General features: G+C 39.6%; 1 protein-coding gene across 1 annotated transcript in view; it reads left to right on the top strand.

Annotated features, from left to right (window-relative positions):
* Vps13c (vacuolar protein sorting 13 homolog C) overlaps positions 1-25,165 on the top strand; it is a 152,811-nt gene that overhangs the window by 35,455 nt on the left and 92,191 nt on the right. The window contains exons 8-23 of the mRNA XM_052187918.1: positions 520-579; positions 2,397-2,477; positions 3,409-3,466; positions 4,837-4,964; positions 7,115-7,221; positions 8,200-8,371; positions 9,448-9,510; positions 13,245-13,371; positions 13,861-13,955; positions 16,569-16,711; positions 17,442-17,634; positions 18,808-18,922; positions 19,504-19,640; positions 20,466-20,589; positions 22,132-22,249; positions 24,773-24,902. Coding sequence (XP_052043878.1) covers positions 520-579; positions 2,397-2,477; positions 3,409-3,466; positions 4,837-4,964; positions 7,115-7,221; positions 8,200-8,371; positions 9,448-9,510; positions 13,245-13,371; positions 13,861-13,955; positions 16,569-16,711; positions 17,442-17,634; positions 18,808-18,922; positions 19,504-19,640; positions 20,466-20,589; positions 22,132-22,249; positions 24,773-24,902 — 1,851 coding nt within the window. The remainder of the gene's footprint in view (positions 1-519; positions 580-2,396; positions 2,478-3,408; positions 3,467-4,836; positions 4,965-7,114; positions 7,222-8,199; positions 8,372-9,447; positions 9,511-13,244; positions 13,372-13,860; positions 13,956-16,568; positions 16,712-17,441; positions 17,635-18,807; positions 18,923-19,503; positions 19,641-20,465; positions 20,590-22,131; positions 22,250-24,772; positions 24,903-25,165) is intronic.

Here is a 25,165-nt window from a genome sequence, read left to right as displayed (position 1 = left end):
GTAACCCAACAATAATTTCTCAGTGGAGGAACCTGGTTGAAATAGAGTTCTTTAAAGTTTAAATTTCATTGCTTCTTTTTGTTATATAAATATATAAAGAAACAGCTAACCTTACCTGACATACCTAGGTAAGTTTTAAACTTAAAAAAAAAACATTTATTTTGTAGATGTGTGTGAGTGTGTGTGTGTATGTATGTGTGTTTGAGAGATTTTGTAAATGTGTGTGAGTGAGTGTGTGTGTGTGTATGTGTGTGAGTGTATGTGTGTTTGAGAGAGGGGAGTGGGCATCTCTTCGCTATAGCACACATGTAAAAATCAGAGCAACTTGTAGGAGTCTGTTTTCCCTTCTATCATGTGGGTCCTGGGGTTGAATTCAAGTTGTTAGGTTTGGTGGCAAATGATTTTACCCATTGAGCCATCTGGCTGGCCACTTTCTAAATTATTTGATTATTATTTACAAATACTGGAGTGTTTATATTGCTTTGTAAGAGTTGGACTTCTTTTCTTTTTTCTTTTTAGACAACTAATGAACACTGGACTCCATGCATTTTAAATGAAGCAGAAAAAATCATATACAAGGTATTCTATTTTTCACATACAGGGTTCTAGAGTTTCTTGGTGGGGATCGATTTTTGTGCTCCTGTAGATAAGATCTTTGAGAACTGACACATCTGTTCAGCCAGAAAGTAGGAGGGAGTAGCAGGTCAGCAAGCATCCAGCCAGGGACCAGCTTGGGGAGGTGTCTCATTTCACCCTGCCCCCAAATGTGATCATTTAGTCATTTCAACGCACACTCTGCAAAAGTGTTACGTACATTTTAAGGCTAGATCAGAAGTAACATCTACACCCTCAGGAACGTTGGGAAGGTGTGAGAGTAAATATAGGCATGTTTGATTTATTGTAAATGATCTGACTCTTAGTAACTGCCTCTGGCCATAGAAGATGCTGGTATTCAGAGGAATCTTGGCTACCTTTGTATTTATGATAAAACTAGCAAGTGTCATGCCACAGAATATTTCATACACAATTGTGGGCATCCTGATAGTACCTCTTAGTATGGTAATCTACTTATTTTTAATATTTCAAGGTTAAAAATTATGATGTCTTTAGAAATTTAATGTATTAATGGACTCAATTGTGATTGATTCCAAATTTTAGCCAATCAGGATTCTGAGTGATCTACATACGACCACTCTTGAGTTTGAGAGTCTATATTTTAAATTGGCTGTCTTAATCAATTTGTTAAATAACCTCTTTCTGAATTTTTAACTAATACTTGTTGCCTTTGACAGACTCAGGAACTTCATACAAATTGAGAATTTAACAATCGCTTTCACAAAGCACAAATAAAACGTGTCGAGTGTCAGAGGTATTTTAACAGGGTTGACGTGTTTTTTGGCAAAGTTAGCTCATTAGGGAAAATGTGTTTGATATGGGTGACTACATGAGCCTAAAATGCCTCGGATTTTAAGGACTTATGTTGTCTTTGTAGTTTGTTAATAAAGATGAGTCAGGGTGGAAAAGTCCAAGATCTTGTTTGAATTCAACTTCTACTGTTTGCGTTTCTGTGATCACTTACCTGCACTGAAGTTTAGGTTCATCTGTCAAGTGAAGGTCTAGAGACAAGCAACCTCCCAGATGGCAGTTCATGTAAGATGAGCCAGTTGGGGTCTCCGATGCAGGAAGGCTAGTTTGTGGTGAGGCACACCATGCGTAACCGAGCAGGTGTGCACTCTGGGTTTAACGGCAGGACTTGTCGGGGTGTGGCATGGTTCAGAAGCATGGCTGCTCCCCAGCAGTTATGTCATCCAGTCTGCAGCTCGCCAACGTTATTGCCCGTAAGGCCTTTCCCACAGTCCTCTTCAGGGCAGCCACTCATGACTGCTGCAGGGAGCTCGTATTTTCATATCTAGCAATCTGTTAGATGCTATATTTTACTATTTGATAATCGAATGAATGTGAATCTCCTAAAAACGCGTTCCCAGAAACACATTTAAAAGAATGTCTCTCTCATCGGTCCATTCAGTCTACATGAAGTACTCTGTCAAAGTAGTCTGTCAAAGGCAGGAAGTATTAGTTTAAAATTTAGAAATAGGCTATTTAACAGATTGATTAAGACAGCCAATTTAAAACATAGCATTTGCTCTTTTAAATTCGAGAGTAGTCATATGTAGATCACCCAGAATCCTGATTGGCTAAAATGTAAGATCAAACAACATTAAAAAAAAAATAACAAGTGCTAAACTTAAAAAATCCTATGTATACACTCTCCTTCATTTTTGCCTATTTTCTTTCCTTTAAAAGTTCAGAATTTCAGTGAGCATGAGGGGTGTTGTTGAATGCTGTTGCACGATTTTAGGGTGCTTTGCTTGACCACTTTGGTTTCTCCTACATAGCTCGTGAAGCTTGACAGTCTAAGTGCCTATTGGAACGTTGGATGCTGCATGTCTTACCGTGGATCGAGGGAGCACATCTTGGTAATTTCAATTTTTACCTTGACATGTGTGCGAAGTGCATGTCCTAAGTGTGTTTAAAAGGGGAGGTCCTTAACGAGGACAGACTGTCAGTCACTTGTTTAACTGGCATATCACTAAATCAAAAGAAAAAAACGTTTGTACTTCATTCTGTCTCTTCAGAATAGCCCTCTGATTCTGAAGATCTTTTTGAAGTCTTTCACTTGACAGGGAGCCTGTTACAGCGCCCTCAGTGGTTGTTCATATATATTTTGGTGTTGCTCTTATTATGCTTTTTCCTATGAGAAGAATTAGGAGTATTGTGAGGATACCACCCATGAGACCTGGAGCACATGTGTCTTACAAGTCTTCAGACAGCCATGATGATGACTTCCTGCCTGGTCGACGGGTGGTCCGGCGATTCAGTGTCCTGAGCCAGTGTCTTATTTCTTCAGTTAGAAGAGGGAGGCAGAGCTGGGCAGGGGTGGCACACGCCTGTAATCCCAGCACTCTGGGAGGCAGAGGCAGGCGGATTTCTGAGTTCAAGGCCAGCCTGGTCTACAGAGTGAGTTCCAGGACAGCCAGGACTATACAGAGAAACCCTGTCTCGAAAAAAACAAATCCTATCCCCCCGCCCCCCATAAAAAAAAGAAGAGGGAGGCAGAGCAACACTCTAACAGAGACTCAGCCTTTGTCTAGGATGCTGTAGTTATCTGTCTCTGGGTGGTTTTCATAGAGAGGAGTGTAATATTATTCTCTTAGAATAGGTCATTTAGGTCATTGTGTGTTTATTATAAAGAAAAATACCTATATGTTTATACTGTATATTTTTCCCATGGTAGTTATTAGTAAGAGAACAATGAAGGTACAGATGTGAGAACAATTTTTTTTTTTTAATTTTTGGTACCTGTGGCTAACTGTCTTTCTCTTTCATTTTTCACTTAAATCTCTTTAGGATCAACTGAAATGTGAAATTCTTACAAGTGCAAACATCCCCCCAGACCATCAATACAGTGAGTACCAGAGAGAGTGCATTTACACAAGAGACATACATGGAGGTCAATGTTTCCACACTTTTCTAAAGGAAGTTACATTAGCCAATAGAATGTGTTCATTTCATGGCATTTGGCCATACATGCACATTTGCGTGGTAGCTCCTTAGGACTTGACCGTGGCCACACAGTCCTGGAGAATGATGGGGGAGGCAGAGGAGCTGGGGCTCACCCCTGCAGCCAGCCTCCCTCTGACCTCCCCGTTATTCTGTCTTGTCACAGTGTTCTTTGTTTTGTGGCTTGGGCTCCTCTCTCCCTTTACCCTCCTCTCCTCCCTTTTTCTTTTCTTCTTTCCCTCCCCGCTTTTGGAATCTCTGGGATTGTGGTATTCATGTCACCTCTAGCAGGGTAAGCCAATCACACTGGCTATTTTTTAAAGTGAAATTTGTATGTTTTGGGTGGTCTCTCCTTTATTTCTCTGACAGCGTTGTCGGCTTCTCTATTTACTGCATCTGCTTTCCTGGTTCAATTTCATCCTGAGAAGCTATTCGCTTGTTTCATCCAGTAAACCTCTTCATAGTCTTCCTTAGCTTCCATGTCCATTTCTTCCCATATTCATGGTTCTCTAAGGATTTCCTCCTGTCCTTTGTAGCTCATTGGTGTAGGTGCTGGTGCTTTCTGTTATGTTCATCCACTTGAATAATGGCAAAAATTTAAAGTTTGTAAAAAATTTTAGTTTCATTAATAAAAATAGTCTAGAAAATATTCATCTTAATTCTTAGGCATTTATGAATCACATAAGTCAGTCAAAATATTATACAATTTAGTGCAAGTTATACTTCTCATAAGGTAATGAATACATTTATATGGACTTGATACTACTTATAGTTAAAAATGTATCACTATCACCAACCCTAGTAGACTTTTAGATTTTACTGTCACTCTACCTTAAAGTCTTTATAGTATTTTTGTAGTTGTTCGAATATGATGAACTTGAAAACAGTATACTGGCTATTTGTTTCTTAGGTAATTTATTTATGTTTCTAAATTTTGTCTCTTATTAAGAAAACAATTAGATTTTTATCTCTCCCCTTGTTTTAATATTTTGAGTGAACAATAAACTATTAAATCATAGAGAAACCCCTCTCAGTGCTGGGACCCCATGTGGCTTGGACCTGTTCAGGTTGTGTGCATGCTGTCACCATTTCTGTGAGGTCTAAGCCTTGCATATTTCTTGATAGTGATTTCATTACATACTCATAGCATCATTTACTTTTTTACATTCAATGTATAATATTCTCATAATTCATAGTTGCTCATAGTTAAGAGTTACTCAAGTTGCTCATAGTTGCTCAGAGTTAACTATCTTACATCTTCCCACTTGATACCAGTTTTCCAACCAATATCAGCCTCTGCAAAACTCTACATGAATCCTGGTGCAGAATCAGAGCTCAAAACACCCAAACTTGATGGGAATGTGGAAGTACAGAATATTTCCATTGAGCTGACGAAGCCTCAGGTAAGGCTCCTGTGGGTGGCTCTGCTTTAATCAGCCCTGAGTCCTGACTGCTCTTATGCGTGTCAGGAGTCATTCTCTATGGTGTGGTAGTGCCTTTTTTCATTCCGTTGACATTTGATGAAAAAAAATGGAAAGATTAAAAAAAAAAAAGGGATCTCAGACTTTTTACTTTTATTTTACAAATAGTTTCCAATTATCTGATTTTTTTCTTAAACTATACTTTTATCTTATTAAACCTATACTGAATGATGTTATTCCCTTTGAAGTCATAATTGTAGGAGAATTTCAGTATGCTTTTCTTCTCCCATTTTTCTTCTCATCTTTTAGCAGTGTGTGTGTGTGTGTGTGTGTGTGTGTATGTGTGTGTGTGTGTGTGTGTATGTGTGAGGGAGTATGTGTACATGCATGTGTGTGTTTGTCTGTGTGTGTGTGTGGGGGGGGTTCAGAGGACAACCTGAAGGATTCAGTTATCTCCCTCACCTTGTAGGCTTTTGGGATTGAACTCTGACTGTCAGACTTGGTACAAACCTTTAGCCCCTGAGCCATCTTACCAGATACTTTTTCAGTTTTTAACCATTTTATTTATTTGTACTTATATATAGTGTGTGGGCCTCTGTGAATACACGGGCACTCATGCTTGCAGGAGTCTAAGAAGATGAGGTGAGGGTGTGAGCTCCCAGGAACTGAAGTTAATGGGGGTTATGAGCTGCCACATGGAGCTGGAATTACACCCAGGTCCTTTGTACCAGCAGCTCTGCTCCTAGCCACTGAGCCATTTCTCCTCAGTTTTGTTTTAAACATTTAGAGCTCTATTTTTGATGTTGTTGTTTTTGTTTTCTTTTTAAAATATTTATTTATCTATTTTATATATGTGAGTACACCATTGCTCTCTTCCAACACACCAGAAGAGGACATCAGATCTCATTACAGATGGTTGTGAGCCACCATGTGTTTGCTGGGAATTGAACCCAGGACCTCTGGAAGAGCAATCTGGAAGTACTCTTAACCGCTGAGCCATCTCTCTAGACCTCACCTCAGTTTTTAATAGCAGACACTCAAGTACTATTCCTTTAATTTTTAGAGCAACTGTTTTTCCTCTATTTGTTTTCTAAGTGTGGTCATATTCAGAGGCTTTGGATAGCAGAGCTGGAGACCTGAGCTGAGAGGATAAGAACTCGGCTTTTAGTTTAGAGTTGTCTAATAAAGAGTGTAAAAGGCCTTTGCCATTTTAGATTTTCTAGTAGCTACATTACCAAAGGGGAGAGTAGCTACTCTTCTGTTTAGTCTTGCTTGGTTTGGAACTCACTCTATTGCTCAGGATGGGTTTGAACTTGCTGCAACCCTCCTGTCTCAGCTTTCTGAGTGCTAGGTCTATAGATATGTACCACCATGCCTAGCTTAAACAAACCTTAGTAATCTATTTTACTTAATGTTTCTACAATTTTTATTTTTAACATTATGAATATAAGGCATAACTAGTATTTTGTATCCTTTCTCTCTTATGTCTTTGAAATTTGTGATAGAGTTTATTATTGAAGTTTAGGTTAGACACATTTGTCCCGTAACCTTAAGGTAGAATTGCATTAAGGGAGATTCAGAGGAAGCTAGCCCTTTCTCTAGCTGAGCCTGTGATCATCCCCCTCTCCTTGTGTGTTTCTCTTTATTTGAAATGTTTGTCAGGCCTACAGCACAAGGCTGTGTTGGTAGTAAAGCGAGTGCTTAAATAGCTTCAGCTGGCTTACCTATGCATCAGTCTTCTGAGCAGTTTGGGAATTAGCTCCTGTGGCTGTGGCAGAAATGAAGGTGCAGAGGAAAAGCAGGCAGGCTCAGAAACATAAATGCCACCAACACTGGGAGACGTACCATTTTATTATTTCTAAGACACCTATTTTTTCCATTTTAGAATATCTGAAAAAAGGATGTGTATTACTGGTTATATGACAGTTTAAATAGTACAGTTCTCTTTTAGAAAAGAACTTAAAGGATTGTGCTGTAATTTCCAATTGGCAATGTTATATTTAATCAGGTATATTTAGTATATTATTGAATTATCAGAGATATTTTGGAGTTTTCTAGAAAAAGAGAATCAAATTTAAATTTTATTTATATGTTCACTTGTAACAAACCTAATTTTGTTCTTGTCTCAATAGTATTTAAGTATGATTGACTTTTTGGAGTCTCTGGATTATATGGTTAGAAATGCGCCGTACAGGAAGTACAAACCTTGCTTACCACTTCACACCAACTGTCGGCAATGGTAAGTTAGAGTCCCCCCCTCTGTTGTGTGGAATATGAGATGCGCTTGCCTGTGTGAGTACGTGTGGAGAATGGAGATGAATGTAGGATATCTTCCCTGATTACTTCTCTCATCCCTACTTTCTGAGACAAAGTCTATTCTTGAACTTGGCCCTCTCCCATCGTCCCAGCACTGGGCTGCAGCTGTGCACCGATGAACCCAACGTTTCCCTGAGTTCTCAGGGATGCAACCTCAGGTTCTTACGCTGCTCATCCAGCACGTGAGTGTGGGGTCATTGCTGTACTCCTGTTCTTTTGTTTCTGGGAGATGAACAATCATATATTCAGGGCCTTCAGAGTTAAGAAACCTTCAAGGTCTTATTGTCCAGATACTTCAGAAACAATAAAAAAAAAAAAAAAGAGAGCTCTTTTCTGTCTGTGCTGGTTCCCCTGCCCTCTCCCCCACTAATGCCTCATTTGATATTCTGCTGTGGACTCCTAAAGTTTATCTTAGCATTCAAGACTTGAAACATGTTTTTAAAAGTCTTGTCAGTTTTCTGCATGGACTCAAGGTTATAAGAACACAGTTTATAGCCATGTTTCACTTAGCAGTAGAGGTATGTGTGAAATGAATTTCATGATCGTCTGGGTGTCATGCAGTGGGAACTAAAATGAGATAATATAACTGTCATGCAGCCATTGTGCTGGATGGTCTGCTGTTTAACAAGAAGTTGCTATTAAGCATGCGACTGGACTGTTTTCCACATGTGCCATTTTGTGCCTTTGTGGTTTTGCTTCTGCATATCTTCCTCGGCGTGTTCCTCTGCTTACTCTGTTGAAGCCATAGAGTTGTATTGGGGGCTTGCAGTGCTGCTGTTGGAGTTACTAGAAGATAGTAAAGAACAACGACAACAAAATGAACAGTGTGGAATCTTTGAGAGTCTAAACTGTTTTCTTGCATCTTTATATTCACACGTACATTAACAAAATTTGACTTCAGGTGGAAATATGCTATTGATTCTGTTCTTGAAGTCCATATAAGAAGATACACTCAGCCGTGGTCATGGAGTAACATAAAAAACCACAGGCAGTTACTCAAGAGTTACAAAATGGCCTACAAAACCAAGTTAACACAAACCAAAGTCTCAGAAGAAATACAGAAACAAATTCAGGTATATTTTGCATATGTTAGTACTGTTAACTTCTAATCACTCTTTAATATTCTGTCTCTTACTCTGTAGCTCTGGCTGTCCTGGAACTCACTATGCACACCAGACTGGCCTTGAACTCACAGAGGCCTGCCTCTGCCCCCCAAGTGCTGGGGCTAAAGGTGTGCGCCACTACATGTAGTTCCTTTAGCATTCTTATGTATCTGGTTTGAATTGGGATATAATTTGACAATGACCACTCATACATGAGAAAATAGAGTGTCTTTCCTTACTTTTTCATTTCTTTTTATTAGCCAACAATCCATTTTCCATAGCATAATGTCACATACAGCAAAACTATTACAGGCTATTCGGGTAAATATGTCTAGTTTTCCTAATATTGTTTAGAAAATGGTCAATAGTTCATTTGTTAGATCTTGTTTGTTTATAAAAATTCCCATAGCTGTCGAGCTGGACTTACAGGTGGGCAGGAGCTGCCAGGTGTAGGTGCTGGGGACTGAACTCCAGGCTTTGCAGGGAATGCAGTGCTGTTTTCCAGCACTTCCTTAGCACTACACATCCCCTCCTTAAAAAAAAAATCTTTTAAAAGATGTATTTATTTTATTTTATTTTATTTTATTCTATTTTATTTTATTCTATTTTATTTTATTCTATTTTATTTTATGTGTGTGAGTGTCCTCCATGCATGTCTGCCTGAGCACTGTGTGTGCCTGGTGCCTGTGGAGGTCAGAGAGGACCCCAGATCTCCTGTTACAGATGCTGGGTGCTGGCAACGGAGCTTGGGTCCTTGTTAAAGCAGCCGGTGGTCTTGGCGTCTGAGCCAGCTCTTCAGCCCCAGCACAGTTCCCTTTGAAAGCATTCCTATTTTTATGTACAGTTATCTATAATTTCTCACAGAAAAAGCTTTATTTTCATACTGTTGAATAAGGATTTAACTTTTTATAAGACTTACTTTCCTTACTATAGAAATTAAAATAACTAAAAGCATGCTTTAGCTCCTGCTTTCCTTAGCCTGGATGAGAGTGTCCGTCATGGGGTAATAGTTTTTATATAAGCCTTTTCTTTCTCTTGTTTTGCAGGACTTGGAGAAGAGTCTAGATGTTTTTAACATAATTTTAGTGAGACAACAAGCACAAGTTGAGGTAATCGTTTTGCCTAACTGACTTTATTCCTTATTCATTGAGTTAATACTACTTCTTTAAACCTGGATGAAGAAATCCGAAGTCTTGTGGGAAGTTGCTAAGATTTACCCAAATGAGAATAGAGATGGGTTCTTATTGCTTGATTTTGTCTTTAGGGAAAACTAACTGGAAAAAAAGGCCGTTAACATGAGAAGGAAGAGCTTTAAAAGTGTGTAATCAAAACTTTGTAAATGTAGATCTAAGTTCCCTGCCGTCCTAGCAACCCAGCACTGCCAGTTAACATTTGGCATCAGGCGGGCGCTATTCCTTAGGACCGAGTGAGTGGACTCACCGCAGCTTTTTAGCTGCTTATCACTTAAATTATTGTCTATCCTCTTCCCTCCTGCTGTCTTTCTCTTTCTTATTTTCCAAAATCAGGACCAATTTGTCTCTAATGGTTCTTGTCTCCTGCCTGCCTGTCTACCAGGACTTTGTGTACCTTGTTGTATCTATTCTTTCTCAGTGATTAAAAGTGAATCGCAAATTAAATAGAGCTTCTAGAAACATTAGAAAATGCAGACCTGCAGAAGAAAGCAAAAGCTCCATTACCTTGCATGCTCCCGCAGATGCTTAGCTGCTGTCTGTAGCTGGCTGCATGTCCTTTTAATTTTCTCTAGAGATCTCATGGGCACACCACACCCTGTTCTCTGATGCTAGGGATTGAGCCCATTGCTGCATCACTCAGCCATCTTTCCAGTCTACACTCACTTTAAAATGAAACTAAAGCACATGTACTCATTCATGTATCTAGCAAAAACTTAATGAATTTCTATCCTTTTAGATTATAGTTAAGTATGTAGACTTGAGGGTCAGATGGTCCTAGTTTTTCAGGCTTTTGGTTTTGAAACTTGACACTTTGTGCTTTGGTTTTCTCCTTTATACAATGTCACTTGCATCTTGTGCTTATTGTGGGGGAATATGTGGTAATTTATTTAAAATACTTTGTTATGGACCTGGCCCTTAGGAATGACCATGTAAGTGATTTTTTCATCGTTCTCTTTATCATTTGTATTAACATATGCAAGTGAGCAAAATAAAGAAATCTTCCAAAGGGAGAGAAGGATAATAAATACACAATTAAACGTAAATAGCGGGGGTATCGAGGGTGCTGTAGCTAGGCAGTGAGGATCACTGGGATGCAGTTTAGCCAGGAGGGCAGAGAATGCTTCACCCAGAAAGAAGGTTGAGAAAGACACCAGAAAGATGTCCAAGGGCAGAGCTGACTCAGGAGAAAGAATAGACTGTACCAGGTGAAGGCTTTTGGCCCCAGGGTAGCAGCCACTGTGATTTACAGGAAATGGCAGGGTGGAGTAAAAGTGGTGCTTCTGGGAACTGGGAGGTCACCAGTCTGTGTGGGATCTTATAAGTAGCAGTGGGTTTGGCTTGAATTGGCAAGTCATTAATATTGAATTTGAGAAACACATATCAAATGATACCCAAGAAGAAGGAAGGAGAGGGCCCTGGTCCTGAAAAGACTTGATGCAGCATTTTAGGGGAATAACAGGACAGAGAAGTGGGAGGGGTTGATTGGGGAATGGGTGGAAGGAAGAAGGCTTAGGGGACTTATGGGGATGGGGGAACTGGGAAAGGGGAAATCATTTGGAATGTAAACAAAGAATGTAGAAAAAAAAGAGAGAAACGGGGTGTTATGTTGGGGATGCTTTAGAACTCACTCTTGCTGCTTTGCAAACAGCTCTAGGAGAAAGCAGGAGGATACCAATAGGGAGGCCAGTTGCTACTGAGCTAACAAGTGAGGGGTGGTGGCAGGGGAGTGCAGTAGGTATTTAATCTCACTCGGGTTCCCTCTGGCAACCTTGAGATAGAACTTGCCATGCTCTGCATGGGTCACTCAGCCCAGCTGTCCAGCCCACGAGGCTGTACTTATAATCCCTTACCCCATGGTGTCTTCTCCTCTCCTCATCTTCTACTTCCCCTTCATGGTTCTACCTCAGACACCAAACCTGGGAACCATAACCCCACCTACCCATCTGCCCAGCTATAGGCTGTCACCATTTTATTCAACCAGTAGTTTTAAACTAAGGAGCAAGGTATGGTGGCAGCCAAGCCTTGGGGCCAGCATTTAGCATTAGAATACATAGCAAAAGCCCAAACCTCAACAGGGGAGGAGCTTAGTCTCAGTGGAGCAGATAGAATGTGCCTAGATGAGTCTAGATGTTTTGAAGGCAGAATCCATATTACCTGATACAGGCTAGAGAGTTAAAGAACTTTGGATTATTTTGGTATCAACAGTTGAATGTATAGATCTGTCATCAAACAAGATGGGGAAGACTGGGTGGACCAGCCAGGGTGCAGGGTGAATAGATCCAGAGTTCATATTAGATATAGCAGTGTGAATTCAGAATTCAGGAGAGAAGACTGCTGCACATTCAGGATGGGTTAGGAGTGTGAGACTAGATAAAGTCGCTTAAGGAATCAGGGAAGAGACCATGAGTCTTCTGCTGCCCTGCTCAGAGAGGTGGGAAACAACTCAGAGGTGACCATGGTGTTGCCGAGTTGAAGGAGGGAAGCTTTATTAACATAGCTCCAGATTCAGGCAGGAAAGGGCTTCTAGGCAGAGAGGACCCCGACCCCCTATGGTTACCTGTGATAGACACGCCTGAGTGGCAGGACTCATGAGATGTATGCTTATGCATGTGGGATACTTTCAGATAATATTTCTTCCTTTCTTTTTGGATGCCTGATGTCTGTCTCTCTTTCATTCACTGCCTATACACAAATACATATATGTAAACATCTATAGAAAATCTATATATTATAAACAGAGTATACACACACACACACACACACGTATGTTAATGCTAGAATGAAAATACCACATTTAATATATCTTAATGTCTTTTCCTGTCTATTTTTTCTTCTTCTTCACTCTTCACTCTTGAATGCTTGCACTCACGGGTGACTTAGGACAAACACTGGTCATCATCTCTGTGCTTAGCCTTATATTTGGTCATTAGCCATCCTCTTTCATTTTAGATCTTACTTTTTCCCTTTAACTTCTCTTTTGGATTGTTTTACTTTTTATTATGGGATACGTAAATACGTTAGTGATTTACTACCCATTGAAAATTCTCTTAAAAGTGAATTTAAAGATTGTTGAAGACCAGAGAATGATGGTAGAGTCTAAATCAGTTACTCTTCTTTTCCCATACTTGTTTTCTGGTTTCTGAAAAAGTAGGATGGGAGGAGAAGTAGGAAGCATCTTAGGCTGCATCTGAAGCAAGCGGTGAGATGGGGTTTGAGGCTGTTTCTGTCACTATCTCTCCATCCCACCACGAACTAGTTAGCAAACCAGTAATGGGTGTAAATTCTGAAGTGTGCCTTTTAGAATAATACATTTCAGATGCAGAAGCATCTTCATTTTAAGAATTGTTTACATTTTACAAACCCATGCTTCCAGTGTCTCCTTAAATACCTGCACATTACAGTACACAGAGAAATTCACTCGTGGTCTCGGTTATAGTTAGACAGTGTGCCTTCTTTAAATTCTGTTAGTAGGTATAAGAAGCAGCTTATCTGTAGACCACACTATCCAGTCCATCCTGTGAGTATCATTTCAGAAAGAAATTATTGGCCTCCTCTCCTGTCTTATTAGTCATTAAACCAAACGAACATGTATATGCTTAACAGTGAGCATAGTGTTTCTTCTGAATTAATCCTCAGTTTTCATTTCTTAGGTCATTCATTCTGGGCAGAAATTAAGGAAAAAGTCTGCAGAGGCAGGAGAGAAACGTGGCTGGTTTAGCGGGTTTTGGGGAAAGAAGGAATCTAAGAAGAGAGATGAAGAATCATCAGTCCCTGAGAGTAAGTCTCTGTGGGAGGCACCGCCTGACAGAGAAAGCCACGCAGGTTCTGTCCTGCACAGCCAGCAGAGACACACGGGGACCCTATGTATGGCGGGCCACATAATTGCTTTGTGTATCTACCTGGAGAAAAACTTCAAATTTATTGAAAAGTGGCTTGTGAGAAAGTTTATGCTTAGAGGTTTCAGCACTCAGCGTTCCTTAATGTTAAGCTTTAGATGGATTTTAATGACAAGTTTATTTTTGAAAATTTTAGGGAATTCAAAAATATGTATATCTGAGAAATGAATTTCCTTAACAGTGAGTGTTTTTTGCAGCTTCTTAACACAAACAGGCAAATACAGGCTGGTTGTTTTAATTAAGCCAACGTGGTGTGTTAGAGGGAGTTAGGTGACCAGTTTTGCTTTAGCATTTCTGTCTGTAGACTTTAATAAGAATTATTTGTAAAACTGAATCCATTCATTTCCTAAACGACTGTCTTGTTTCATAGCCATTGATGACCTTATGACACCAGAGGAAAAAGACAAGCTCTTCACTGCCATTGGGTACAGTGAGAACACCTACAACTTTGCTTTGCCCAAGCAGGTCAGTGTCAGATGCCTTCACAAGCATTTTGTCCCACTCCCTAGCTTGTCTTGAGTTGGGTTAAATCAGTGATGTTCTAAGAAGCTACTGAAAATGTGTTGTCCTCAGTTTCATTGCCATATGATGTTCTGGGGCTTACCAGTCAAAATTCCTCAATGGTAAGACTGCTTGATTGACGGAGTGAAAGAGAGCCTGGTGTAGGTTCTTGTTGAGTGTGTGGCTCAATCTTCAAAACACTTTTATTGTGACATTTAACTTATAGCAAGAGTAAACAAATCAAAAAACTGCCTGCTTATTTGATAGGCTGTAAAGTCACTGGCTGCAGTGACTTCCAGTGTCAAGGTTTAGAGTACAGCTACCATCCTAAACTCTCCCACGCCTCCCCTCCTTTCTACCCAGAGATAACCTGTGCTCCACAAGCACTTGTTCATTTCCGATTGTGTTTCACTACAGACACCACGATTTTGTTGTGCATATTTTTTGTCTTTCCATAAATGGAGGCACAAAGCACATTTTTCTTTTATCTGGCTTTGCTGTTGGAGTCATCTCTACTGTTGTATTTAATATATTTTGCTCATTTTCATTGCTGTGCAGGATTCTATCTTTTGAAAATACCTGAACTTATTTATGCTTTTGTTAAAAAGCACTTGGGTTGTCTTTATTTCTATTTCTATTTCTCTTTCTTCTTTTCTGAACTTGTGTTTTCATTTCCACTGAGTCAGTATCTAGGAGTGAGATTGTTGCATGGCAGGGTAGGTGGATGTATGCATAACTTAAAAGAAACAGATTCCCTAAATATCACTCACTGTGATGGCTGTTCATTATGTTTATTTTTAGCCATTCTAAGATGATGGCGTGCTACCCCACTGAAATTTAAATTTGTATTCTCCAATAATATTGAGCATCTTTCCACAGCTTATTGGCCATCCTGGCTCATTTCTAAGTGTCCATTTTAAGTCGGGCAAGGTCTGTCCCCTCTATTGCTGTCTATGGATTTACCTATAGCCCACGTCCTGCCTTTTTGCATTTGTGTATAGCTCTTAGAGTCAGTTTGTGCTCTTAGGAACATGTGTTGCTGTAGTGTTGTTGATGCAGGAGATGATTTGGGGGAGATGGGGAGTGCCAGCGAGTCACATTGCATGTGCTCATCTCTCTCTCTCTCTCTCTCTCTCTCTCTCTCTCTCTCTCTCTCTCTCTCTCTCTCTCCCCTCTGACCTTTGCCCATATTTCCCTTCTCTTGAATGATGTCTGTTGATTTCTTCCCTCTAATGAAGAGCTGCTTGTAATATTTTCCTGCGTATCTTAAGGATACTCCCCCACCTTGTGTTTAGAATTCTAGGTTGTTCAATTCTTTCTTTTTTTGGCAGCCATACTCCATCATAGTGATGTGTATGTTCACTCAGATCCTGTGTATGCTGTTTTAATCAATGAAGGGCATTTTTATTTACTAACATTTTTATAGTATGATTTTCTGGTTTTCCTTTATTCTTGAGAAATTCGTACATGAATACAATGAAATGTGACTAGATCTACCTGTTTCCCCTTCCATGTCCCCCATATCCCAACATATCCCCTTCCCAACATTATTATTTTTTTTTCTCTACTCACTATCCTCCCTGACTCTAACAACTCACTAACTCCAATTAGTGTTGCTCATGTACGACATTGGGCCATACGGTGGAGAAAGGTTTTAATTCTTTTCTTTAGGTTTTCGGTATATACCTTGGTATAAATTTATACTTGCTTTTGTTTACATAGTTGGAATGTCATAAGTCTTGTCAGTATGAATCATTTCTGCCCCACTCTCTCTAGATCCTCCTTTGGAATGTAAGCTGTGCCTTTGGTGTCTTCTGTTTCCCTTCCAGCTCCCTGCATTTCTGCCTCTTGACTCTTCATCTGGAGAGCTTCCTGTAATTCTCTTTAGCTATTTGTTCCAGGGTCTCAATCAGATCAGAGGGTGTTTCATCAGTGCCCTGCCTTCCTTTAGGACTTGATTTCTAGTATTTTCTTGGGAGCTTTATTTCATAGGCTACCTTCATGCTCTTAAAAGGTCACATCCTTTTAAGGGAAAATACATCCCCAAATTCTAGAATTTCCCCAGTGGTTGTCTGTTCCAACTGCATTTTCACTTTGGGGTATCACATGGGCACACATATTTGTGTGTAATGGCAATGTGTGTGTATGCACGTGCTTGTGCGTGTGCATGTGTGTGTGTGCGCGCGCGTGCACACGTATGTGTGTATGTAATTCAAATGTAAATTTCTACATCCATCCGGCAGACATTTCTTGTACATCGTTTTTCTTTTCTTCAGCTAGAGGATTGGTCTGAGGTGCTTAGTTTGCTTAAGTGAAGGCTTCTCAATGGACACTCTCTGCTTCTGTCACTTTCTGTCACTCTTTCTTTAAAACTAAGCAGACAAACTTGGATCATTTGTAAGTGTGCTGTCTGTCTGATAGCTTTTCATTGAGTTTTCTAGTTTTGTTCATTCATGGAGAGTATGTAGGTACTGGAACCCACAAGCTTTGTTGAGTTGTTTGATAAGTTACCATATTAAAGAGAAAACATTAAAGCGAGCTGCCATTTGCATGTTAACTGTTTTTATTCCCGTTTAGTATGTGGCCCATATACTGACTCTGAAGTTGGTGAGCACCTCTATTGTAATAAGAGAAAACAGGAATGTTCCAGAAATCTTGAGAATCCAGATAATTGGCTTGGGTACTCAAGTATCCCAGCGACCAGGAGCACAAGCATTGAAGTAAGTTTTAAGAACTTGTTTTCATTTATGGTTTTAGGCCCCAAATATATAATCTTACACAGCATGAAAGAATACCGAAGAAAAACAGCTTTTCTTTTTTTCATTTCTTTTGTTTTGTTTTATTGTGAATTGTGTAATTCACTTTTCTGTCCTCTTTCCTTTCTGCAAGTGTTTGTCAGATAGTGTTTTATTTAGAGTGTCTGCCCCATGGCAGTGGTTCAGGGTACAGTACATTTCTGTTTTCAGGACATTTAAGTTGTATCTGATAATAGGGTATGCAGAAGAACTAATTGAAGACTTTCACACATTAGACAGCTTACTGTAGCACATGGTGTGGAATATGACAGGCATACTGCATGGCTCAGTTGTGGGGAAGGGTAACTGAAACAGTAGGAGGTATAGATAGCTGGAAGGGTTCCAAGAGAAGCAAGAGGCAGCTGGAAGATGCAGGAGTGGCATAGAAACACGGTGGCAGCATTATCTATATTTAAACATTGTGATCGGAACCTGTGCCATGTCCTGGGGTTGACTAATATAGACTTTTCCTGTGGATGATAAATAACTAATGAGACACTGACTCACAGCAACAAAAACAGGCTTTGTAGGTACATGAAGGGCATTCTAAGAAGATGAACTCTAACTTTGGGCATGGGGCTGGTTGTCAGGGGAATTTTCAAAGGAATAACTATAATTTTATCTGTTACATACTTGTTCTTTCCTCATTGGATAGGATAGAAGCAAAATTAGAACACTGGTACGTCACAGGCTTGCGACAACAAGACATTGTGCCTTCACTGGTGGCTTCCATTGGTGACACGACATCATCCTTGCTCAAAATTGAGTTTGAAACCAACCCTGAGAACAGTCCTGCTGACCAGACTCTGATCGTTCAGTCTCAGCCTGTGGAGGTCATCTATGATGCTGTAAGTGTAGGCAGAGAGCGACTTTTGAAGCTGTCTCTAGGGTTGAGGGATGGATTACTATGTAAGTGCATGAGGAAACTCAGTTTGCTGTACAAACACGAGTCTCTATCCTCAGCATTCAAGTAAAAGACTGGTATGGCCAGTCGGCTGTGTCCCAGCACTGTGGCAGGTGGGCAGGGTTGCCTGTGTCCCAGCACTGTGGGAGGTGGGCAGGGTTGGTGGGACTTGTTGACTTCCAGCCTAGCTCCGTGTTCATTAGAAGCCCTGCCTGAAGGGAATAAGGTGGAGAGAGTGACAGAATAGGACAGCATATTCTCCTCTGTACATGAACATGGGTACACGCAGCCACATACACATATGATTATATATTACACATGCATACACCATATACATACACAAAAATAATTTTAAAAAGGTTTTTATTTATTTATTTTTTTTAGGGTTGAAAGGATAGTCCAGGGTAAAGGTACTTGCTATGCAAGCCTGATAATCTGAGTTCAGTTGTTGGAACCCAAGTAAAGTCAGTAGGAGAGGATTGACTCCACAGAGACCCATACATGTGCTGTGACATGTGTGTTCACGTATGCACAAGCACTCACCCAAAATAATACAATGAAGTTAAAAACCTTTTTACATTGTAGTGCAATAACCATGACAAGATTTACCATCTTACACATTTTAGGAATGTGGTTCGGTTTGTTTAGCATAGTCACATCTGTACTAAGTTCCTGTACAACTGGTCTCCAGAATTTTTTCTCAGAACTTTTCACATAACATCTCTCATATTTTTATAATTGTCTTATATGTAGGTAACAATGAATAGCTTTCTTCCATTTCTTTTCTAAATGTCAAAGTACGACTTAATCCAAGTTCAGTGTTGAGGGGTGGGCTTTCCTCTCTAAATGGAGGCTGAAACTAGAGGTCATGAGAGTCGCTACTTCCACAAGCCACTTAGACCTCCTGCCACTGCTGTGATGTGTACAGATTCTCCTCTCTCCAGTCAGCTCACTAGGCTGGGTCTTCGCTTGTGGCAGTCTCTCACTCCTGGAGGGAAGTAGAAACATAATAGCTCTGGTTTCCATTCTCCAAAGCCATAGCTGTTTATAAATGAGGAGAATTCTTTATAACATAGGTTTAACATATAACCTGCCGTGTCTTAAAATTCTTTTACAGAAAACTATCAATGCTGTTGTTGAATTCTTTCAGTCAAATAAGGGTTTGGATCTTGAGCAAATTACATCGGCAACATTGATGAAACTGGAAGAGATTAAAGAGAGAACAGCTACAGGTGAAATCTTTAGTGGATCTATCAACACCAACTAAACTGGAAACATGGCATCTTAATGGAAACATTGTGTTTAAAGTAGTTTAGGTTTTTTATTTCTTCTTTTTAAATTTGGCCTGTATTATACATTGGACATGACTAACTCAGAGTCGAATAGGCTTGCTAGAGAAGAAGAGATAACGGAGGGTGGAGATGCTTTTCTTGCATTACAGCCAAGAACCTGAGCTTTAGAATCACCTTGAGGTGGAACATGACCCCCCACCTCTACTCTTCAAAGCTTAAAGAGCCCAGCAGACTATTTCATCAGGTTGCCTGACAATCAGGTTGCAAACTGTTCTACGCCTAGACTTAATACTAGTTATATAGGATTTACTGTAATATATATATATACATATATAATATTATAATTAATCATGTATTATTATTATTTTATTACTAATTATATATTAATGTATCTATTGAGAATGTAGCTTTTGACAGGACTGACACTACTTGATATCTTTCAAGTAAAATCTTAGTCTTTTTGTTAGTAGTATCACCATGAACAGCTTGATGGCATCATTGTTTTCCTGGACTTCTTTTAGGACTTACGCATATCATTGAGACTCGGAAAGTTCTTGATTTAAGGATAAATCTGAAGCCTTCTTATCTAATAATTCCACAGACAGGTTTTCACCATGAAAAGTCCAATCTTCTTATTTTAGATTTTGGTACTTTTCAGGTAGGTATATGTGCATTTCTTTCTTTCTTTGATAAGCTTAGTAACTGTGTATCTGATAGTGTCTTATTTTTCTTCAGTTTACTTAAACTAACTCTAGACTTATTGCATATGTATTATATGGCTACCCAGACAAAGAAAATTCTTTAGAAACTCCAGTAATGGCAATAATTTGGCACTGAAAACTGGATGGATGGTTTTTCTGTTTCCTGGATCGAAGCCATCTTGGTTTTCATGGTTTATAGAGTTTAATTTTACAGTGTCATTTTCTGGGCTATAGATTTTGACAGAAAATTATATATCTCTGTCTCTATCTATCTATCTATCTATCTATCTATCTATCTATCATCTATCTATTAGTATGTATGTATATTTGATTTCTCTAAGTAACCAGTCTAAGCATTTGGCAAAAGGTAGGAGTGAAACTAAATGGAACCTTTATTCCATCTGGGAAAAGGAAGTAGAGGGTGGAGCTGAGTCCTGATAGCCCGTTTCAAGGCAGTATAGAGAAGGCGAAGAATTCAAGTCAGAGAGCTGAGCCACAGTCGGCAGACCCTCTTAGGAGTCAGGCTGGGAAGGAGCTTGCCTTCTGGACAGGCCATTTGAAGTATACAGCTGTGTAATTGACTCAGTGACTTTACATGCATTATTACTCAAGCGTAACATACTTGTAATGAATTCCTAAAGAACTGCTTACAAATCACCAGGAAATTAGGCAGCCTCCTCTGTTTAGTTAAAAGTTTTGAAATGTGACTAAAGTATGTTGATATATGTGTATACTTTTCTGTTATATAAAGAAATTCAACTTTTTCTTTCACTCCATTTTAGCTCAACAGTAAAGACCAAGGTTCACAGAGGACGACTAATTCATCCCTTGAAGAAATAATAGACAAGGCATATGACAAGTTTGATGTGGAAATAAAGAGTGTGCAGTTGCTCTTTGCAAAAGCAGGTCAGCCACTGCTCAGCTCTCAGGGGGGCAGATTATCTCCAGTAGCCTTGGTCGAGTATGTGCATGCGTCGGTCTGTTTGCGCATGGGCGTCAGTCCCAGACACTGCCTTCTACACTTGTCCTGCTGATCGCTTAAGGAAACCCACTAGGAGTGGCCCAATGCAGAATGCCACAGTTACAACAGAGGTCAACATGGGACTGTTATTCTTTGAACCTAAGCTAGCATGTGTCTAGAGCATGACTATGAGATGTCAGAACACAGCAGAAGTTGCACTTGGTTCTGGCTCTTCACTCCTAATGCTTTGGGATGTTTCCATGTTCTCCATGCTGCCTTTATTTGAAAATATTTAGTGTTTTAGTCCAATCTTTAATTTTACATTATTATAACTACTTTTATAGATGTCTGAGAGACTTATATTTAAAAATACTACATCTAAAAATACTACAATAAGCTTCTTTGATTCAAAAATCCTAAATGTGAAATGTTCCCAAATTTAAAACATTTTAACTGCTGATTTGATGCCATAAGTGATTAATGCCACACATGATCTCAGATGATGGGTTGCCCTCAAAGCCCACATGCCCTGCAGGTGCCAAGCTACACAGCTGGATTTGTTGTAGAGTTGGGTTCTATCCCCTGGATATCCTGCTATATTTGTATATATTCTTAGATTTGACTAAGATCTCCTCTCCGCTGTACAGTGTACAGTGTTTTCACCAGCATTTTTTTTTTTTTTGGCTTTTTTTCGAGACAGGGTTTCTCTGTGTAGCCCTGGCTGTCCTGGAACTCACTCTGTAGACCAGGCTGGCCTTGAACTCAGAAATCTGCCTGCCTCTGCCTCCCAAGTGCTGGGATTAAAGGCGTACGCCACCACCACCCGGTTTGTACAGTGTTTTCATTACAGTTTTTCATCCTGAAGTTATGCTCTTAAGACTTAAATAGTTTATATTCTCAAAGTTTTCTGTTACATAAGTACAGCTTTTTAGTCCTCCATATTCCTTTAGTACTAGAAGTAAATGTTGACTACATATCTCTGAGCATGTCTTTCTGTGGACGGTCACCTGAGGACAGAATCTCTGCCCACTGAGGCTGTGCTCTCTTCTGCATAGTGAGATTTGTTAATGTTAAGATGGCGTGTCTGCTACTGTCTGTAAAGAGCCTCAGAACTTCTTACAGGAGAGTGTTTACACAGGCCACAAGAACTGCCCTTTCTATTGCAGTCCCTTACCAATAATTTTTTGAAAAATGAATTCTTCAGTCCTGTCATGGAGAAAGATATGCATTTGACTGTATTAGCCATATGAAAAATCCGTCTTTGGATTTTCCTTTTGGAACAGTAGTGGTTATTACAGGAGTGTTTTATTATTATTTTTTATCTTCTACCAATCTGTATTAAAGTACAAATTATTTAACTTGTATGCGTAAAGAAGTAAAAATTTGTTCACTTAATTTGTTAAGTATTTTCTAGCAATGTAAAGTGGTTTTGTACAGAATATCTGATTATTTTTGAAAAGTTAATATCAAAATTTTCATTTTTAAAGAGGAAAATTGGAAAAAGTGTAGATTCCAGCATCCATCAACCATGCATATACTGCAGCCAATGGATATTCATGTTGAGTTGGCCAAGGCAATGGTGGAGAAGGATGTTAGAATGGCCAAGTAAGTATGATTGCCTTTTGTATTAGAAATCAACAAAGATGCTGCACCTGTATCACCTTCTGAAGTTTAAGGAAATAGAGGTGGTTATATGTGGGAGAGAGAAAAACAGTGACTTTTCTATCTTATAATACAAATACATTTTAAAGAAAATGGTTGTATAGTCTGTTGTGCTGGCTAGTTTTATGTCATGTTGATACAAGCTTAGTTATCAATTGAGAGAATGGCTCCGTGAGACTGTGCTGTTAGTAAGCCCTTATTTTCTTAATTAGTGATTGATGTGGGAGGGTCCAGTTCCCCTGGGCTAGTAGTCCTGGGTTCTGTAAGAAAGCAGGCTGAGTGACCATGATGAGTAAGCCAATAAGCAGCCTCCTCCATGGATTCTGCATTCACTCCTGCCAAAAGCTCCTGCTTGAGTTTTTGTGCTGACTTCAGTGATGAACTATGATGTGGAAGTCTAAGCCAAATAAACCCCTTTTCCTCCAAGTTGCTTTTGCTCATAGTGTTCATTACAGCAATAGTAACCCTGACTAAGACATGTTGTCTTTCTTATTTCAGAATTTGTATTTAGATTTTTACATTGAATAATTATTGGCTATCTGAGATTCTAAATGTGTGAATGCCAAGGTTCACTATCAGTGAAAAAAAATTGAAAGGATGTTAGCTTTTTTGGTTATGAAACTACATACAATCTTGAGAAATGTCTTAAAGGAATAAAGAAATAGAAGCTAGATTGTGAGGTTAGTATATTCTCATGAAATAGTTACGCTGTCTTCCTAAAAGCTTTATTGAGGTTTAACTGACACTGTGTATTCATTTAGTGTGTTGTCTGTGTCTCCATGAATTCATCACTGCAGCTGAGATAACACGTGTCTGTGTCTCCATGAGCTCATCACTGCAGCTGAGATAATACGCCCACCACCTGCAGAGGCATCCTAGAGCTCCACGTTCTCTCTTTCTTCTTCCTACTTCTTTCCTTGGAAAATATTGACTAGTTCCTTCATCCTGAAGATTTATTTGGTAGAATTTTCTAGAATTCCAAATGAGTGAAATCATTGAGCTTTAGCCTTTTTTGTTTGGCTTCTTTCAGTATGTTTAAGATACACCATGTGGTTGCTTGAATGCTGTGTCAGTAGATCCTTGCAGGCTTAACGTGTTCTAGGACTACAATTTTCTTCTAGAGAGTATTTAAAAATTCCAGACGTTTCTGTGAATGAATGTGAACTATGTTGGAGGTGTTCTAGGTGAGCATTGTGTGTTTGGATTTGACCAGCTTGGCAGCTGAGCTGTAAAGAGCTCTCATCTTCCCTGCCTGCACCAAGGACAGCCTGTAGATGTTTGCTGTCTCCATCTCCATACAAGCAGTAGTGCCTAGTTTCTCTTTTTCCTGATCAGCCAGCTTTTGGGTTCAGTTATTTCTCACTTGTTTTTATTATTTAATCTTCATGTTTTCTCTTCTAAGTTTATTATAATTTTTCTGCACATTCTGAGTTTTACCTGCATTTCATCCTAGCTTCTTACAAGGTCATTTATTAGATACTTTTCTTTTTTTCTAATAGAGATAATTAGTGCTAAGAATTTTACTTAAATACTATTGTACTGAATGCCAAGAACCTATTTAGGAATTAGGTATTTGCCAGTTTGAGCTAGTCCCAGCTTAGCCAGGCAGCGGCAGAGTAAGCTGGACAAGCTTTTGAGCAGCTGTGCTCAAGACTCTGATGAGAAAGACAGTAGGTGGCCAGGAGGCTGCCATGTTGTATCAGCAAGACAGGTAAACAGCTGCCAGAAGGCAATGAGTGGTGGAAGCAGACTGGTCCCTCAGCAGACAAGGCGGTAAAGACACTCTGATATTAATAGAAAGAAATCTTTGATGCTAGGAAGTAAAATACATGTTGTAGTTTTGGTTTCTAATAGTAGAGAATTGTGTTCAATAGGGCTTTCATAATGCATTAATGAACTTTGGGCTGTGTGTGGTGGTACACTCCCCTACTCACAGCAGTCAGGGGGTAGAGTGTGTGAGAGGTGAGGCCAGCCTGAATTCATAGCAAGTTCCAGGCCAGCTGGGGCTACATAGCGAAACCCTGTTTTTAAAAAAGTTCATTTAAAAAACGTTTACTGCAGTGGTTCTCAATCTCCCTAATGCTGTGATCCTTCAATATAGTTCCTTAGGTTGTACTGACTCCCAACCATAAATTTATTTTGTTGCTACTTTGTAACTGTAATTTTCCTACCATTATGAATTGTAATACAAATATGAGTGCTTACTGATGGTCTAGGCAAACCCTGTGAAAGGGTCCCTAGACCCCCCAAAGAGGTCATGAGCCACAAGTTGAGAATTAATGGTTTGCTTAAGAAAAATATGTTTTAGAAGGTTTGGAAAATTGGTTCACAGAGAACTTTACTTTCTCTAAGAGTGCTAAATGTAATGAGATTGAAACATGGCTGGCAAACCCTTGACCTCACCCTGTAGTCTCCTGCCCATTCCCTTCCCCTCCCTGAGACCTCACTGTCAAATTGTATTCTTAGATTTAAAGTATCAGGAGGACTGCCTTTGATGCATGTGAGAATTTCCGACCAGAAGATAAAAGACTCGCTGTGTTTGATTAACAGTATACCCTTGCCACAGAAGTCATCCACACAGTCTCCAGAGAGACAGGTGAGTATGTGACTGTGGAGGAAATGCCAAGTTGATTTCTAGAAACCACCCTTTCTGAGTAGTAGTGATTGTTTGAGGACAGGCTTTCTAACCTCAAGGATGGGGCCTGGTGTGATAGTGCAGAGACAAGCAGATCTCTGATTTCCAGCCTGGTCTATACAGCAAGTTGCAGCCTAGGTAGGGCTACATAGTGAGATGCTGTCTCTAAACAAACAAAACCAGAAAGCAACAGAAATGAAAGGAAGATGTTCACATTTGTGTTG

This window comes from Apodemus sylvaticus, chromosome 7 (genome assembly GCF_947179515.1).
Source record: "Apodemus sylvaticus chromosome 7, mApoSyl1.1, whole genome shotgun sequence".
Lineage (NCBI taxonomy): Eukaryota > Metazoa > Chordata > Mammalia > Rodentia > Muridae > Apodemus > Apodemus sylvaticus.
This window is presented reverse-complemented; position numbering and strand designations above follow the sequence as displayed.